Source organism: Sinohyriopsis cumingii, unplaced genomic scaffold (genome assembly GCF_028554795.1).
Source record: "Sinohyriopsis cumingii isolate HCF-2022 unplaced genomic scaffold, ASM2855479v2 utg002239l, whole genome shotgun sequence".
NCBI classification, from domain to species: domain Eukaryota; kingdom Metazoa; phylum Mollusca; class Bivalvia; order Unionida; family Unionidae; genus Sinohyriopsis; species Sinohyriopsis cumingii.
In genome coordinates, this window is record NW_028316167.1 from 79,944 (window position 1) to 99,961 (window position 20,018).

At 36.6% G+C, this 20,018-nt stretch overlaps 1 protein-coding gene across 2 annotated transcripts in view; it reads right to left on the reverse strand.

The window, feature by feature from the left end:
• The window catches only part of LOC149770865 (uncharacterized), a 90,281-nt gene that overhangs the window by 68,686 nt on the left and 1,577 nt on the right, over positions 1–20,018 (reverse strand). For both annotated transcript variants that reach the window (XM_089949019.1, XM_089949020.1), the window contains exons 2-6: positions 19,374–19,568; positions 11,031–11,166; positions 8,965–9,207; positions 2,149–3,661; positions 961–1,130 (exon numbers count right to left, since the gene is read on the reverse strand). In XM_089949019.1, the coding sequence (XP_089805145.1) occupies positions 961–1,130; positions 2,149–3,661; positions 8,965–9,207; positions 11,031–11,166; positions 19,374–19,457 (2,146 nt within the window). In that variant the 5' untranslated portion in view covers positions 19,458–19,568. The remainder of the gene's footprint in view (positions 1–960; positions 1,131–2,148; positions 3,662–8,964; positions 9,208–11,030; positions 11,167–19,373; positions 19,569–20,018) is intronic.

A 20,018-nucleotide genomic window follows, 5' to 3' on the forward strand; every position in this document is an offset into this window, starting at 1 on the left:
TTGGACATTCAAGTATGACCACAAGGAAGTTGTAATTGTTTGTTACACCATTTGATCACAAGAACTATCAACCATATTTATCCAATAATAAGCCCATGCTTGACAGTACCCTCCTTCCAGACCTGCCATCCCCAACAAGACCTTCTCAGTAAGACAGTTGATTTTTTTTCCCATAAGTCAGACCAGATTATTGTAAGATGTAACAAAATATCATGTACTGCTATTGTCAAGCTGGAAAACATGAATTAAAATTTCAGAAGTGTAATTCAAGACTGATGCAGCAATGGTAAACATTGTGTGCAAACTAATAAGTTTGTAAAGTTTACTTGAACCTTAATTACCTCCATTAGTTGCACAAACTGCAGCTCCAAACCCTATGAAGCTCAATGGCTTCTTGCTATCGCTCAACTTTAAGTAATTCTTTAAAAAAATTAAATTTCATGTGGGCCATGGCAACAGCAGTCATCTGTCCCACCATATGAAATACGTGTATCAACATATGTCCGACAAACATATTTGTTGCCCTTCCTGCTTTTCCCCCTCAAGAGTCTCAATGTTCCCTTTTATTCTTCTGTACTATTAAAATGTTTTAAGCAGTTTATTGTCCCTTTTTATCATCATAAAATATATGCATTTAATGTGTCAGAGGTACTCCTGTAAAGTTAGTCTGGTTACCTGACTAACACCAGTGAATCTAATATGAAACCTGGATCAAAATCAAACACGAACTAGCCAGTATCTGGATTTTACCATAAATATTCTCAGTTCTGTAACTAATGCTTTTATTCTGTAGGTCCATATTTCAAGGCAACAGGACTTATGGCAAAATCATAAGGGTTGGCAGGTCCAACAGAAAATTTGGCACAAATATCTGCTAAGAATATCTTTGTCTGATAACAAATTAATGATCATGTATGCCAGAACATTCACACTACTTGCATCTCTAATACCTCTTCTTACCTGAATTACACATTTTGTGGAAATCCAGTTTCTCATGCCAGATGCTTTTTAAAGCTGTTTTGAAAACTTCTATTGCTACATCAGAACCAAGGACCTCCACCTCCAGCTGGAACCTATCTGACCCATGGTGAGGAGGCAAATCCAGCAGTTTTAAGTTACCACCAGTGCTCCTGAAAATTAAATGGTTTATGTAACTAAGGCATGTGCAACGTCCTCCTGGGTGTGGGCCAGATAACAATGTTTAAATGTACCCATCTGATACAAATGTAACCAATTAATACCAAGTGGTGGGCCATATATTGCACATGCCTGATCCAAATGGTGATTGGCTCACATTACAGTTACAAGCCAGACAAAAAAAGTGTGTAGTTTACTGTAAGTTTTTGCCTCGGCATGATTAACAAGATTCAAAGTCTTTTTTGACTGCTGAAGCAAATATGTTTGCACACACCAATCCATGTACAGGATATACTTGCTTATAATTGCGGCACAAAATTAAACAACACACATCCAGATATGCCATCACATAATGCACCAGCAGATTCAGGCCTTTGCAGTTTGTTAGGACTAACCAATACAACAAATATCATAGACCTGACCTGCTGGCACACTGTGTAATGGTTGTTGTCGTTGTTGTTCTAGGGTTTAAAGCCATTTTTCAGCACAAGATATGTAATGGTAAATCAGGGTCTATGTTGTTGTTTGCAATTGGAATCAACCTGTAAGCAAGAATATATTGTATGTTCATTATTCCCACATATTCAGTCAAGCAAGGAAATCAATTAAAAAATTTTAAAACCTATATAAAAAGACGACTGTTTAGTACAAAAACGTATAATCCAAAGTACAAGTGCATGCAGTTTTGATGTTTCTGAATGACTTTAGTAACTAAACTTCACATATCCAAAGAATGGTCTTAAAAACAAGTTTGCAAGTCTCAACTAATGTTTCCTTTCATAAAAATAAGATCAAACAAAATGCTATTATAGACATTTACCACATGTTCTTCATAATAACTAATTATCTCAATTATCTTAATGTACATTCAAATTAGAAGTGATTCATTTATTTTTTTTCCTCATTCATTATCAATATTTCTTTTACTGAAAATTTTCTGGAAAAAAGAAAAGCATAAAATATGTAGGATATCTTATTTTAAAAAATAATTAAAAGGCAAACAATTCTTACTTTAATTTCTCTCTCACACTGTCAGCCAATTCTGCCTTGAAGCATCGTGCTATGGCACCATCTATTGTCTCCTTGTGAGCATTCTGTGGAGTCTTCTGCTTAAAAAATGTAATGATTCTAATTTTAGCTTGGTCCACTACAACTTGGTGGAGACCACCTATTTCCACCTTCCTTGTGTCGTCCTGTATCTTGATTATGTCTTTTTTCTCTATACCCTGAATCAGACTGGTCCATTCACTTCCAGCTAGCAGTTTATCCTGTCCCTCCCTCAAACTAACAGTGGACTTAACCAAATTTTGTTCAATCAGTTCAAGACCTCTCTTAGCTTCAGAATCTTTAAAAGCATATGAGTGTAAATGATTGTCTTCCTTCCTTAAAACAACAGCATTTACATGTTTGGATTTTAGCATGGCTCTCACTGCATTCTTAGTTTTTTGCAAGCCAAACAGTTTCTTATGCAATTCACTTAATTCTGAAGAGGACACCATTTCTTCTTTTTGTTTAAGAGTCTCATACATTTTCAACTCGGCTGTTTGAACTTCATTTTTCTGTCCTGAGAATCTTACCAGCTCCTTTTTGGTATCCAAATTAATCTTGCAAGGTTTGCTATTCTTTGGAAAGCAATATATTATCAAAAGCTGAATGTCTTCCATGGTCAAGTGCACAGTTTCAGATATCTCCCCTGTATCTAAATGACTTTGACCTTCAACATCACTTTGACCTTTCCTCATAGGAGAAACTGCAGCTATCTGAAAGTTTTTGGCATTATTGGAATGAGGCTCAGGTAATCTAAACATGTTATGACAAGAAGAGTCTGCAACCTTTGTGGATGTATCCTGTGTGTCTTCTGATGGGTGCACACCAGGCATTGAAAAATATCCTGGTTGGGAACTAATGTGTTTTGAGACTGCTGGAGAGATTGTAAAAGGGGATAGAGAGTCAGTGAATATTCGAAGGCCACTTGATAAAGGTTTCTGTTGATCTTTTTTGTAAGCCTGAAGTTGCTTTGTATCTGGAGGAAATAATGCGTTAGAGCTTGATGAAGCTAACAGTAAATTTTCATTTGACCTGAATGGCTTAGGATGGACTGGTACCATCTCATCATCTAAGTTATTGGAAAATACAATTTCACTTTCCGATCCACTACTCGACTGTGATAAGGGAAGTGTATTCTGTATATCCTTAGTCCAAGACCATCCATCATTCATTTGGAAAGCTTTGAATCCTGTATTTTCTTGTCTGTTAGGATACAATGACTCTGATGAATTATTCTGCATGCCAGTTGGTTTCAAATACACTGGACTGAAGGTTGTGGAAGGGGGTTTAGGAAGCACTGCTGGTTTGGGGGTGGGAATTCCGGTGGGCTTGTTGGCTATGTTAAACCCAGCAGCTTTTATGTCTCTTGTTTGTAAGGAGTTCAAAACTGAATCATGAAAGGTGGGATAATAGGGCTCCACTGCAAACGTAACACTTCCGGATTGATGGTCTGATTTATTCACTATCTTCTTGAAAACTAAGGAGAAAAGAGAGGTATACAATTAAGAATCTTTTTACTTTTCAACTGTCAAAATGGAATTAATGACCTAAAATAGAATACAAAAAAATACTGTATTGTAAATCATTTTTGTACATTTTTTATTATTTATTCAAGTGTATACTAAAAATATTAATATTTGGAATTTTAGCATTAAATACAAAATTTGCAAATTCTGAATCACGGAAACATTCACTGTATATAAAGTTAGAGTACAAGAAATTAATTATTTGTGTACAAGAAAATAAGACCATGAAACCATAGAATCAATATATTACAACAGTTAGTCAAAATGCCAATTTAAACCATGAAACTATGGTAGGATCATTATAAAAAAGATACCGTAACAAAGTTACATAGTATGTATATATTCCATTCAATCATAAAAGGTCTTTACGTAACGAACTAGCAAGCAACAAATATGAATTATTTGTGTGGATTTTCAAGTTTAATGTGATTTGTGGTTTCAATGCCATTTTTCAGCACTTGAGAGGCTATACACGGTGACCAGTATATCTGGTGGAGGAAGCCCTGGAAGAATCACCAACCCACATTGAGCTACTGACAAGCTTTCCACATACCCACAATGGCCAAGTCAAGTCTTGAACCCACATGAACAGAACTGACATGACAGTGACCTGTAACTTAGAATGCTCGGCCACCCAGGGCCCAGCCATTTTTTTTTCAGGTTAAAAAAGGTGCAATTTATATATGAAACAATACATAATTCATTCATTTTATTCCTAAACACTTTTTTTAAACAAATTCCATTAAGTAATGTTTATATGAATGGATACCACTGAACATCTCATCTGAGTGAGCTTCATGTATAAAATATGATAACCATCAGTCTATCTTCATATGAATGGATAACACTATTTTATTCAAGTCAGTCTTGTATAAAAAATGAATTTTTCCAAGTAAAATGTTTCTTTGAAAATACTTACCCAACCATAATACTTTAGGAGAACTACCACTATTTCCTGATATGCTGAGCAAATAACCCTCTTATTCCAGGACACATTATTCTATTCCGATCAATACTCCTGTCCTTTTATGAGAAGAAGAAAGAGGCATGATCTCCCTTGACACAATGGCTCTGTTCGTATAAATGAATCACCTAAAAGCCCAGACTGGGTCTTGTAGGTGGCCTTTAGTTGATGTGTCCAGATGAGACAGGGTTCATAACAAAAGTTTAGCTACCCATGGTAGAGAGACGGTTCTCAGTGATGAAAGAGGATGCTGTCATGAATGAGACTGACCCCTCTTGTTGGAACATGTATGTAAATCTGTCTGCTGATAGGGCATGTATTTCATGAATTCTGCCTGCAGATGCTAATGCCATGAGAAAGCAGGTCTTGTATGAAAAGGAATGTTAGAGATGCCACTGAAAATGGTTTAAAAGGTGTCCTATCCAGCCAGGTTAATACCCAAGATAGGTTCCACTCTGGACCCAGGGTTAACGTTTCTGGCCGTGTATACATAGAGTTGGAAAGCCAGTCAGATAAGTACTGGGTTGTCTGATATCCTCTCTCTGATGACGACAAAAGGTGTCAGTGATTGTAATCGGCGCTAACTTGCTCTCTTCGAAGAGTCAAAAGAGCAAGTTAACTATCTGCAGTATCGATTCCTGGAGAGACAAGATTTGTTTGTTTGCACACCAATGGGTGAAATTGCCATTTGACTTCACATGTTTTCAGAGTGGAGGTCCATCACACCTGAGTGATTCTCTCTACAACCGGTTGTGAAAATGTTTAATTCTGAGGGCTTGTTTGAGACGATCCAGATATGCGGGTTTGGGGCTCCAGACAAGGATGAAACAACTGCCATTGTGGTTATATGAGTAGATGAAGAAGTGGTATAATGAGGACAAGACTACATGTGCTAGGGGTTGGTGTATGAGTTCCAGTTGGTCCAATCCAATGATAGGGTGTCCACTGCCCAAGCTGTTGGGATGGGGACAGAAGAGACAAAGAATGGGTTTATGGCATTCCCTATTCTCACAAACAGGCCCACCAACAGTCAGTCCCATCAGATACAGATCTGAGTGAGAACCAAGGGATGGAGAGACCATTCCCTCTGTACTACTTGATTGTTCAGTGATGAATGATCAGTAAGTACATTGAGGAGCCCCGGGATATGGTGAACCTGTACGATTTGTTGATGACAGCACCACTTCAGAAAGTCCCACACCATGATGCAAAGGTCTGGGGACTGGTTTACTCCTTGTTGTTGAAGATAAATCACCATTCATAATTGAGTTCCTCCTTGTTGTTTGAGAAAAGTCCCACACCATGATGCATAGGTCTGGGGACTGGGGTACTCCATGTTGCTGGAGATAAATCACCATTGTAGGATTGAGATAATCCTTGTTGTTGAGATAAGACACCACTGTAGAGTTGTCAAACTGAATGAGAACTCCCTTGCCATCAAGGTATTCTTGCCCCTGATGCAAGGCTTTCGCAGTGACTATCCTCTCCAGAACTACTGAAATGAAGATGTTGTTCCTGGGAAGAGCATGTACCACTGGAGTCCCGAAATGATGGCAGTTGGTGGGTTCCTCTGTTTTTGTACTTGCATCAGTACAGACAGTAATCTCAAGCAGGTGGATGCATAGATGGATACCCGCCATTGAGCCAAGTTAGGTTGCTCCCAATTCGATGGCGATTCATTTGGGTGCAGATGCTGACATGATGGTCCAATGGGCAAAGTTGAGGACTCCATTCATGCAGAAAAAACAGTAGTATTTCAGTAGAAGGCGACCTAGGATCATGTCTGCTGCTGCATTGAGCAATCCCATGCAGATAGAATTCTTCAAAAGTAAGGGGCCACCCTGTGTCATTTTTATACTCAATCCTGAGGGAGACAAAATGTGGTGTCTGTGTATTGAAGTCCATACCTAGGTGAATGAATCATTGAGATGATACTAGGTCAGATTTTTCCTCGTTGATGAGAAGTCCAGTTTGGTAACAAGGCTATCATGACTTGTTAAAGCTAACTCACTGATGTTGCAGCAGGATGTTGTCCAGGTAACCCGAGGTTGCTGCCATAGAAAAAGTTTGGAGCCTCAATTGGGCTGCCCTGAATTTATATACAATGTGGTAAGCAAATCGCAGGACATCCTGGGAGTCTTAGGAATAGAGACATGAAGGTATGCTTCCTCTAAACCCAGTGATGGCAAAGTCTCCCCAATGAATATTGTTCAAAATGTGCTGTGATGTTTCCTGTGAGAACCAAGGGGCATGGATAAATGGATTGAGGGTGCTTAGGCCGATTACCAGATGTAGAGTTTTTTGCCAGTGGTACCAAGAATAAGGTGTGGAACAAATGACAGAACCCTTTTGGTGCTATATCTGCATGGTATACGACTGGTGGAGTTTCAAAAGGACAGTTTTCAGAGGTTCGTGTTCTATGAGTGGCCCTTGGGTCCTTTTGTTGATTGCCTGTACTATCCCTGTATCGATGCTGTGGTTGCGGAAGGGAGGGAAACATGTCTCCTTGATGACTTAGCGTACTTCATCCATCGGGACGTTAAACAGAGGTTAAAGGATAAAGGCAGTGCTCTTAGCTTGAGACTGACTCCCATGCATGTCCTGAGGTATTCTGAGTGGGAGAAGATAGCCAGAGAGAACGTAAGTCCAATAACGAAGTATCAACAAAGGCCATCGGATCCACATGTATGGAGTGTGGCTATGTCATCCCCAATGCAGTGAGACCACTGTCAATGCTGGGGTTCCAAATGAAAAGCTGGAGGGAATGTATGTTAGAACCGCCAATGAAATGATGAAGGTGAGACAGAAAGTCCATAGCACTCCTTTTAGACTGTGAACATAACTAAAGTCAGAACCTTCTGTTCATTGTAAGATCAACAGATGCCGGAGAGCTGGTGCATACTGTTGATGGAGTCAGAGGAGGAGGACAAAGCTCTGGGGACAGAATCTTTCCATGCCCTCAAACAGGTTAGAATAGATGACGGTACTGGTAGAACAAGCAATATCATTTTGGTAGAGTGAAGCCATAGTCATGTGATGCAAGACTTACCTGGCAAAGAGATCTTTCACTCACTAGACTCGTAGGATGCCCTGAATTAGAAACCGATTCAAGACAGTCGCTGAGTAAAGAGGCTGTTCTCATGGCAGAGTGTAGAGAAATAACTGGTTGATTATTTTCCTCTCACTTGCGATTTTGTTGGATCCAGTTTTCAGTTGGATAACATATTCAAACCACCGAGTACAACCAAACTCAATTTGTTTCTCAATATTCACATCAGTGAACAATGTGTTGTGTGTTATCGGACATAAGTGATAAATGCTACAGCACTGATGCCTACGCTACATATACTGAGTTAGTGGATATATTTAATCTTTAATGCTCATGATGAAAAAAAAGGAAAAATGATAAAAATACAAGGTTAGTTTATTTTAGTTTATTATCAAATAAGTGTTTTGTTTATATATTTTATTGCAACATGCAGTGGGGGTGGCATAAATTCAACACAGATTTATTTCATTTCTTAAGTCTTGGGACATATGACCTAGGTGAAAAAAAGTTTCAGCACAAGTTCTGGGACAGGAAAAAAATAATTATTTTATCATGTACCAAAATATACAGTAAATACCATACTTTCCTTAGAAGTGAAAAGACTCCTCCAATCTGTAGTGGCATAACTTTCATAAGATGAATCTGGCTTTTGCAAGGTCTCTCATGGTGACAGAGTGCTTCTTAGCATTAGTGAAATTAGTAACTGAGATATTCATGGGATTTGGCACCAGTCCCTTTACCAAGGGATGAATACTCTGCCCAACAACCGCCAAGATGGGCATATAGCATTAATCTTAATCTTTTTGGCTAAATAACTTTAGCCTGGGAAGGCTGGATTTGCAAGGTAGTAGTAGTTCTCATGATTGGGTAACATATTCAGCAAAGAAATGCATAATAGTGAGATTTTTTTTCTCATAATTATGCAAGATAGAGAGCTTCTTTCTTGCAATATGTATGACAGTTAGCTTATGTCTCATAATCTGCATGATATGAGCTTCTGACTTGTAATGTGTATTATAGCAATCTTCTGTCTTGTAATATCAATGAATCAGCTTTTGTCTTGTATTGTGTGTGATGGGCAGCTTCTGTCTTGTAATATGCAAGACAGTGAGCTTTCTTGTAATATGTTGATAATGAGCTTCTTTCTTTAATATTTTGACAGAGAGCTTCTGTCTTGAAATATGTATGAGTTTAGGTCTTGTAATATATAAGATAATGAACTTATTTTATTTGTGTCTCACCCTCTGGAGAAGCAGTCATCTGTATGATACAAATATTCAAATCTGACAACAGTTTACAATTCCCCACATCTGCACCTGGGCTTCCGCATTTTTTACTCTCAAAGTATAAAGTTAGCGCATCATCTCCAACAGGTCCTGAGATATGGGACAGGAGAAGACCAACACTACCACCAAGGGGAAGGAACTCTAAAACTGTCTTCTCAAGTAGTCTCCTTTGAGCTTTCTTTTGGACTTCCTCTATATCTTAAATGAAGCAATACTTTGTAAATTGAAAATCATGAAATCATTTATCAGTAACATCATTGGTAGTATATGGATGCTGTTACTATGGTCTTAACTACATAACATAAAAGTGAAACAAACAATTTGAGTTAAATTCAACAAATAATTTATCTGCCTAAAATACAAAGTGAAAATTCAAAAGACACTCATAGTATTGTGAACTAAATCCAAATAATCCCAAAGTCCTATCACAAATCCAAAAGTATAGAATGCTCTGAATGAATGCAACAGTTTTTAATGTCCTGATGTACCAAAATGATAGAATCAATCAGTGTCTTTGACTGAGTTCTCAATAATCCAAACATAGTGGTTAAGTTAAAAGGTCAATGAGCACTTCACAATTCCAATGAAGAATTGAAATAAATAATTCCTCTCCAATTATATCTGAAGACATCTTCACTAGCCAAGGTTCCAATATGTTAACCTTATCGACACCTTGGCAGACTGAGCAGATATTTTAGTACTTTGTCCTAGCAACATATATTGGATTGCATGAGTTGCCTCCCTTGGGAGGTAATGCCAACTAACAGTGGTGTATTGTAACAGTGGTGCACTGATAATCGGAATAAAATAGTGGAGGCAATTGATTTCAAAAAGATACTTCATAAGTTTAACATCAAAAGTATGACTACATACCAGAGAGAAGCCATTACAGATGTATTCAGGTGAAAGGTATTTTTAAAAACACAGATTGGCAATGTAAAATTGCTTATTTATGAGTCCATTCAAGTTGTGTGCTACCTTTGTCTCGAATATGTAGGAGCTGGGTTCAAATTCGAACAACCAATTTTGACTGGCTATGGTGGCATGCCGACGCATCCGATGAAATTCACAGACCTGAAGCATACAATGTGTGTGTGTGATTTGGATTTTAAACATAGCTTTAACAATTTTTAAGTCATATCGTTACAATGTCTGCAGTGTGGCAGTTTATAGTGATGTCTAGCACTGGGGCATCATGCCGCAGACACGTAGCATGATGTCCCATCCAGTCACATTATCCAGACACCATGCCGACCAGTCCTAACACTAACCTCTTAATGCTGAGTGCCAAGATAGGCGGCTGTTAAAAGCATTGGAAAACTGACATTTCTGATGGAAAATTCCACTGATACTGTAAACAAGTTTGCTTTCAGAACCATCTAAGCTCATGAACAAGGTTAGGCCTAGAACTTAGATTTTTACATGTCTTTGGTATGACTTGGCTGGGGTTTAAACCTGCAACCTCCTGAATCCGAGGCAGACACTCAAATCACAAAGCCACCGGAGTGGTCCCTGAAGCACAGAAATATCCGCTCAATCCACTATTGTGTAGATAAGCTTAACATAACAGAACCCTGGCTCATGAAGATGATAGCAACAAATTTGAAACTTTGATCATATTGATAAAAACTGATATTAAACAGGAATGATTAATTGTTCACCAAATCCTTTATAAACATATTTCACTGACCTATGTTGTAAGAAATTGCACTGGAAAACCGAAATTTCTGATGGAAAATTCCACTGATATTGTAAACAAGTTTGCTTTCAGAACCATCTAAGCTCATAAACAAGGTTAGGCCTAGAACTTAGATTTTAGTAAATATCTTTAAAAATATGACAGTAGTCAGACAGGTTCAAACACTACCCTCAATTAAATAAAGCCCAAAATATAGACATATGTAACAAAGTAACTAAATAAAAGTAATAACATAGTGATATCATAATCGTCCGCAACTATTATAAACTTTCATAAGTGAGTTATTGCACCTCGATTTTTTCTTTTTTTAGAAAATACACACCAGTTATTTCATCATGAAAAACAGCTAATGAAATGCTGGTTACAGCTGGATAGAAATATAATGAAACCAGTTCATTCTCTGTCACAACCTCCAAGTAGTTCTGTAAACTCTCCACTGTGATGGTTGATGATATATTCTGTATAAATAAAAGGCAAAATTGTATGTTATTGATAGTTGCGCAACTGGCATAAAAACCTAACTTTTCTTAAGATCGCAAGATGTCATTTTTTTGATCATTTTCTGATGTAGTGAATGCATGAACATTTTATATTCAGACAAAAGATCCATAAAATAATATACTGGTATGCAAAGTTAAGAAGCCCAAAAAACAGCTAAATGTATGAATGTCTAGATAGTGATATCAGACAGTATATAAATTCCACTTTATCTTCTAAAAGAAATAGATGTCTATTCAAATGCTTAATTCAGACTCTAGAAATATCAAATTATGAAATTACATAATTACAAGGCAACAAACATACTCCAAAGTAACATATCCATTTACACATAATTTCCCTAAAAAGAGGAGAAACGATTTTTCACAAAATAAAATGACACTCTCTTGGCATTAATAATTAAAAATCACTTTATACATTGTTATAGCAGACAGCTATTTTACAAATACATGCCTCAAAATTACACCAAAGCTTGTAAAAGTAAGGGTACAGTATTTTTTTATTTATTTAACTTTTACAGAGTATCTACACGTACTAAATTTCCATATAATTTAACATTTCTGCATGTTCACACAGAACACAGCTCTGATTCTGATTCAAAATATCTTCCTCATCAAATAAGTGTGTAGAAATTACATCACCACGATTGGTGAATTTAATAACAAAATGTAAAGTGTCAACAATTCAAAATGTGATTATACAGAAATCATATAGAAGTTTCACAGTTTCTTGCACTGATCCTGTCAAATGCCTATAATACATTCAATTGCTAAAAAAAGTATATATGCACAATGGAAGACATAATTTTATCTTTTAATTAATTTTCCTAGTTCTCATTATGAAATGTTTAAATTATGCACATGTAAATAGTATTGCAATGCAAATAAGAAAACTATGTCAGGACACATGTTCAATGTTTGAATACTTAGAGTAAAGTGGAGAAAAAAATGTAACAACCCACATTATATGTTGACCATATATAATTATCTAACAATCCATCTATTTCATCATGAATTCATTTCAAATATGTATAGCAAAAACTCTGACAAATGTACAGTTCATTCAGCTCTCTGCATAAGCACCATATATTTACAAACACCAGAATGCTCGTTTATATACCGTATATACTCGTGTATAAGCCTGTTGCATATAAGCCGACCCCCAAACTGAACAGGTATAAACACTAAAATGTGCATAACCCATGTATAAGCCGACCTACAACTCTGAATCGTCTCAAGATGTACAAAGTAAGTTCTAAATGCATTTATTTAGGAAAAATTATATTTTTAAAAAGCTACATGTATACTTATCTCAAGGTTGGCATCAATGATTATTAAAAAGAAATGGTATAAACTTGTTTGAAAAGTAATTTATTTAATTTTCGGTTTTCTGATTGTTTCTGCCTAATTTAGATTTATGTATAGTTTGATCGAACAATGACAAGAAATTAGCATTCATGAGTTGCTGTAACACTACCTTTCACTTTTGACTCAATTATTGTTTGTTTATGCATTATTGCATTGGGCATTTTATATCAGTGCACCGGTAATTATGTTTTTACTTTGCGTTGAAATTGTAAATACCTAACTCATTAAAATGTAATCCCAGTATGACAACACAATGAACAAAAACAATACGGTTCGATGCTAATATCGTAAAAGCTGAGTTGTAGTTTGCTTTGATATAAGTGACCTTACACCATACCTGTCAACTTTCACACCCGAAGGAGAAAAAACACTCCCGATTTTTGAGGTCACTCCACACCTACCTCCTGATTTCATAATATCTTATGATTTTTGCTTAGAACTCATGACTATTACATTATGTCTTTGATTTTCGTTTCTTCTAAACAAGAGAAGTCATACATGTTCTGTTGTATCACCTGTGAATTATTGTTGTGATGAAAGAATTACTTTTTCTAAAAAGAATTCGCTTCTTCACCAAATTGAATGTTAAGTTTAAACATTATGCACGTAAATTAATAATTTTCTTTTACCTCTACAATAATACAAAAATAAAAAAATAAAACCAGAACAAAAAAAGTAAACCACAACAATAAAATTGTCCACAATTAATTTCAATCTTAAGAATGATCACTACGAATGCTGTAACTTCATATGCTATAGTGCCATTCCCATGACAGAAACTTAAATGAGTTAACACCTGATTTTTTAAAAACCATATAAACCAATGATAATTACCATCGTTAAATTAAAAGAAAGAAAGAAAATACATACCACGCAGCAAATGTGTCTTCAAAAAATTAATCCAGAATCTATGTTTTATAATAAATATTACTAAATGCTTTACGAGCTGACAATAAGGGAATATGGTCAGATATACAAAGAGGGGAAAATAGTTGCCACATGTATGGTGCCATAAGGCTGGCTATTTTGGTATGCCTTTGCCCTGTTTTACAAAACAACGGTAATCATGCTAATATTAGGGGAAAAAAAACACCTACACATCAATGTACTTGTATAATTACCGGTCAAAATTCCATGTTATCACAAGCCAGTTTCAGGGTTTTAATGATTAACTGACCTGAATTTCTGTCGCAAAACAAAAGGCTGACCATCAACATAGAAGACACAGAAACATCAAGTTTTTCACTGTGTGGAAAGTTATGATGTTTGTTCAACTAAAACACAAAACTAAAATTGATTGATGATGATCTTAGTTGAACTATATGAGAATTTTGGCCTTTATTTTTGCCACTCTTGACGAACATGTAAATTATGATGGTTACGTGCCTTGTACAATTAAACGTGCATACCTTTTTATAAATATTACCTCTATTTGCAGGATCACTTATATCACTGAAAATGAGTAACTAATGAGCGCGTGATTCAATGTAAATGAAACAGCTATTAAGGACTAGCTGAAATGTTATCTGGAAGAATACAATTTGGTTGAAACAATGAATAAAGCAAATTCTACATATTAATATGTTTGGGAATAAGTAAGGATTTATGTGACGCAATGCATGCTCTGCACTGTGTAAGTACTGTTCATTCTAGTGCAGCATCATGTCTCCCTGGTAAACTCAACCAGTCCATGAATTATAAAGTCTGTATTTACCTTTAATTAACTTTGTGTTGGTGAAATCAGAAAATATGCACACGCAAAATAATAACAAAATCAATCATAGTACTGTGTAACAGTTTAATAATTGTTGGGTCATCAAAAGTTAATCTTTTTTTTCCATGCCCATGTCTTAGGACACGGACAAAATTATTGATTCATGTCCCAAGATTTACAGCCATTACAGTAGTCAACAAAAAAAAAACAATTGTCAAGCTTAGATATTGGCCTGCGGAAAAGCCGACCCCCCCATTCTTCCAGGCCTTTATTTTTTCCTAAATTATTCAGCTTATATGTGAGTATATATGGTACCCACTATTCAAGGACTAAAATGCTCACTTGTATACATCATCAGCTATTCACAGTGACTGAAATGCTTGCTAATACACTAGCTCAGGGGTGCACAATCCCCGGCCCGTAAATGTGTTCTGTCCAACCCTCAGGGCAAATTAAAACAACAAAGAAATCTGGCCCATGAAAAGTAATTATATTAAAGAAATTAGTGTTTGCGGCCCTCAAGTGGTCTTAGAAAATGCAATCTGGCCCTTGGCCTAAAAAATTTTGCATTCCTGCACTAACTGTTCATAGCTACTAAAATGCTCGATAATAAACCAGCTTTTCAAAGATACACTAAAAACACCTGGACCTTCTAATGGGCATGTTTCAGAGATATTATCTCTGGATCAGCTTATCTTTTAAACAAATTATATTCAAATAGACAGATGCCAACATTTTATACATGAAAGTCATGTCTGAGGGTTATACTTTTCTTAAAAGAGCTTTAAAAGCATCTGACTGGCGAGATAAAAAGTGTGATCTCACAATGATGTGTACTCAACAGAGCTTTAAAACATCTAACTGGCAAGATCAAAAGTGTGATCTCACAATGATGTGTACTCAAAAGAACTTTAAAACATCTAACTGGCAAGATCAAAAGTGTGATCTCACAATGATGTGTACTCAACAGAGCTTTAAAACATCTAAAAGGCAAGATCAAAAGTGTGATCTCACAATGATGTGTACTCAACAGAGCTTTAAAACATCTAACTGGCAAGATCAAAAGTGTGATCTCACAATGATGTGTACTCAAAAGAACTTTAAAACATCTAACTGGCAAGATCAAAAGTGTGATCTCACAATGATGTGTACTCAACAGAGCTTTAAAACATCTAAAAGGCAAGATCAAAAGTGTGATCTCACAATGATGTGTACTCAACAGAACTTGAAAAACATCTGACTGGTGAGATAAAAATTGCGATCTCAAGTGTACTCAATAGATCTATAAAAACATGTGATTTCACAATGACATGTACTCAGATAACATCTCTTCATTACTTTAACCTTCATCGTCTCCTAACCATTTAATGGCTGCCTTGAGAAAGCTGAGAATGTCAGTTTAATCCATTACTTACATAGAGGCTATGGGATATTGTGATATAGTATGCCCACACATAACCTGCAATGTTAAAGCTAGACACATGAAACATGGATCATTGATTGACCTATGAGAGGGGATTTTGTCATCACTTTTCAAACTGGGGGCTTGCCATTGGGGGTAGGAAAAAAAAGGGGGGGGTGTTTGCAAAAATGTTAAACAACTGAAAAACAGTATATCTCACATATCTAAGATATTGAATCTGCTATCAATGACTCCGGTATAAACATATTTTAGATTGTCCTGGATGATGTCCCAGGTTCTTAAGTTACGTAACTTTTCCCTGTGTCATAACATAGAAACTACTGAAATATCCATCCATTCCCCATACAGTGGTCCCCCTCTTATACAGCCACCCCTTCTGCACTGAAATATCCATCCATTCCCCATACAGTGGTCCCCCTCTTATACAGCCACCCCTTCTGCACTGAAATATCCATCCATTCCCCATACAGTGGTCCCCCTCTTATACAGCCACCCCTTCTGCACTGAAATATCCATCTTATACAGCCACCCCTTCTGGGAACTAAATTTTTTGTGAGAAGTATATGTAGTGTACGCAGTAAGAAAGCTACGTACATCAAAGCATTTAATATCTTCATTTAATATCTTTGTTTAAAAAAAACAATAATTATCAAAAGGTTCTTCTTGCCTTAAAAATAGACTTATTTCAACTGAATATACATCAGTAGTTCTTATTCTTGACATAAGTGAGCAGGTATTGTTGTCATGTATGTTGCAAAACCATTCAAAAATGTCATTTAAATCTTGGTACGTACATAATTTTCTTTCCATTTGTTCCATGTTCCCACTGCTGTTGAATAGTCTCCTTATCGGTTACAACATTGTTTTTTCAGTCTTTTCAACATAAAATTGTTTTATTCGAGTCTTTTCTTCATAAAATTGTTTGGCAAGTCCCCCCCTCCCCACCCCACCCGATGTCGCTGAATACAATAACCGACTTTCTCCTAACATGTCTCCATTTACGTGATGACATGTTAATGTTTGGTAATGATTTATTCAGGTGTTGTTAACTGTATGTAATTTAATTATGCAGATGAAATTTTTCTAGAGTGTATGAAATGCCTTCCTTGTAAAGGAAACGATACATGCATTGTAACATGACTTTTTGGTCTTTGTCTGGAACCCTGTTTTGTTCAAGGTTAATTTCTCTGTGTGTTAAAACACAAAATCTATTTTAAGCCTATTATTATCTTGACAATTACGTCCGGTTGTAATCATCAAAGAGAAGAACTCAACAGAGGTATGAAGCCCAAAACTCTATCATAACATTACTGAGACCATTTCCTGTAAATGTCTGCTTTTATAGATATTGATATAATATTAATCTTAGTGTTATATATACTTTAGTCAACACTTCTTTCAGTAACGGAAACCTGACATTGAGAGACATGTATCGATGGTAGAAATAATCTGATTACATGTACTTACCTTACATCCTAATATGAATTAATTGTTAGTTCTTGACACATTTTAAATAAAAAGTGGCCGCTTGTGAAGGGAACATTTTACATTTTGTTCTAATATGCTGGCTGCTGGCCATGTCAGAGGGGTGGCCATTCCTGTGGGGTACATGAACACAAACTCACTGGTACCAAGGGATTCTGGCCGTATGAAGTGGGTGTCCGCTGGTCGTGGGGGGAGGGGGAGGCATTCAAGAGGGGGACTACTGTAAATAGTTTGCATGCAACTGACATTGATCCCAAAACTCTATCCCTCCCTGCACTGACATAGCTCATGTGCTACATCTTCAAAACTTTTGAGATTCCCACATTATAACAATAAATAACTTAACCAGCATGAAAGTTCAAATCTATACATGCAACTGTCATTGGCAACAGGGTCCATCCGTATCTTCCAGAGACTTAGACCTCCCCCCCCCACCCAAGTTGTGACTGGAGACTATCAAGAAACTTTCCTTGCTCTGAGTGAATAATGGATACACTTCATCTTGTGGGAAAGGGTGTGCCACTCATGAAAATACCAAATTTTTCACCAATTCAATGCAATGTATCTGCCATTCACTTGTACAGTGCTTAAAACATCTGACAGCCTAATGCCCAGGTCCAGTCTCATTTCAGATCTTGCCCGTCCTGTATTCTGAGTGATGTGCCCATCGGGCTTGTCCCAGAAAAAGTCTAATTTGGCTGAGGAAACTTTGATCGGGCTAATGAAATGTGTAAATGTCTTTTCAAGGTGTTGACATACCTACCATAACACGACATAATCTAAATCGGTTCACCACTGTCCAACATGAAACTGAAAAGTGATTTTAATCAAATAGAAGCATGGCATTTCATGTTAAAAATATGATTCATACTCCACCCTGACATGGCCATGTTTTGAGAAAATTCAATTTTTAGTTATCTTCAAAAATGGAAAGAAAAACCCCCACCACTTTCAGTATCTGCCTGTTACATGTAGCATGAATAAATGGTAAACGGACATGTATGGAGCTGAACCCTATTGAATCTGTATTCAAATTGTAGCTATTACAATGTTGCAAGACAATATTGAAAAAAGGGAAATCTGGAGCATGTGGAATTTCTCAGACAGGGCTTGTGAGTTTATTTAAGTCACCAGCCCTGGGCCTGTGTTTAAAACTAATTTTCTTTGAGCACTGTTGTTTCATGCAAATATCCACTTTATATACACCAAAGGAAATTGAAAAGATGAATGTATTCATGTAAATGATACTGGTTCCTGGGATAATCCTAAACCATCAAAAGGGTTTTATTCCCTAGGTCATAGCTTGAAATTTGTTGAGATTCCAATCAATTCTTGTTGTTGTTGTTGTGTTTAACATCATTTTTCAGCACAAGATAGGCTATACATGGCAGCCAGTATTAATGGTGGAGGAAGAACCCAGGAAAACCCCAGAAAGAACCACTGACCAAGCTACCGGCAAGCTTTCTCACATACCCACATTGGCCGAGCCCGAGACTCGAACCCACACAGACAGAGGTGAGATGGCAGTGATCCATAACGGTGAGCACTTTAGATCACTCGGCCACTCGGGGCCCCATTCCAAATCTAAAATCATGCACATACTTACTAGACATGAAAAAATAAAGGCACTTACTGATATGATGATAAATACACAGGAGACAATTCCTCATACCCAAATGATGATAAATACACAGGAGACAATCCTCATACCCAATGATGTTCAATACACAGGAGACAATCCTCATACCAAATGATGTTCAGTACACAGGAGACAATCCTCATACCCAATAATGTTCAATACACAGGAGACAATCCTCATACCCAGTGATGTTCAATACACAGGAGACAATCCTCATACCCAAAGGATGTTCAGTACACAGGAGACAATCCTCATATCCAATGATGTTTAATACACAGGAGACATTCCTCATACCCAATGATGTTCAATACACAGGAGACAATCCTCATACCCAATGATGTTTAATACATAGGAGACAATCCTCATACCCAATGATGTTTAATACAAAGGAGATGATCCTCATGCCCAAATGATATTCAATACACAGGAGACAACTAAAAACCAAGAAGCAAGTTACTCGCATGGAAGATCTTGCATTACTTGTGGCGAAAAAGCTTTAATTCATGGTTTACTAAGAAAATATTGACTAGAGTGTTTACCTTGATAACCAAAACCTTTGCAGGCTCAATTTCTCCTTCCCATATCTCTTTAGGAGATAAATGTTTGAGCTCATCTGTTGCCATTGAAGTTGATGGATAGGTAGTCTTTAAAACATGAAGCTCATTTGTCCCAGTCTTCTAATCCCTTTCAATGACATCTACAATGCCACTACACTATCCAGTCCCATATCCCATCTACAAAAGAAAAAAAAACAGTGCAACAAGTGCAAATTAATAGGAAGATTAGATTAAACTAGAAATAAATTGCAAGCTTTTATGAACAGGTTATCTACCTTAACCAGTAACCTATCCTATTTAACATTGGTCTGAATCATCATTTTCTTACTTTACTTTCTTCAACAAATTTAGGCTCTATTCAGCTACCTTCATTAGCCAATCAAATTTTATGCATTCTCTTTATAGCCAATAAAATGTATCCATTCACCTGGTAGCTGCTTAAGAAAGTTTACTGCATTCTATCTACATGTTTTTATTTTCACATAATGTACAGACGCACACACACACACACACACATAAATCCTTTGCTCAAACTTCTGTACTCGACTCATAAAAAAAAATGACAACAAATATAAATACCTCACTATCTCGTATATGAATACCTCAATGGAAATAAAACTCATCACA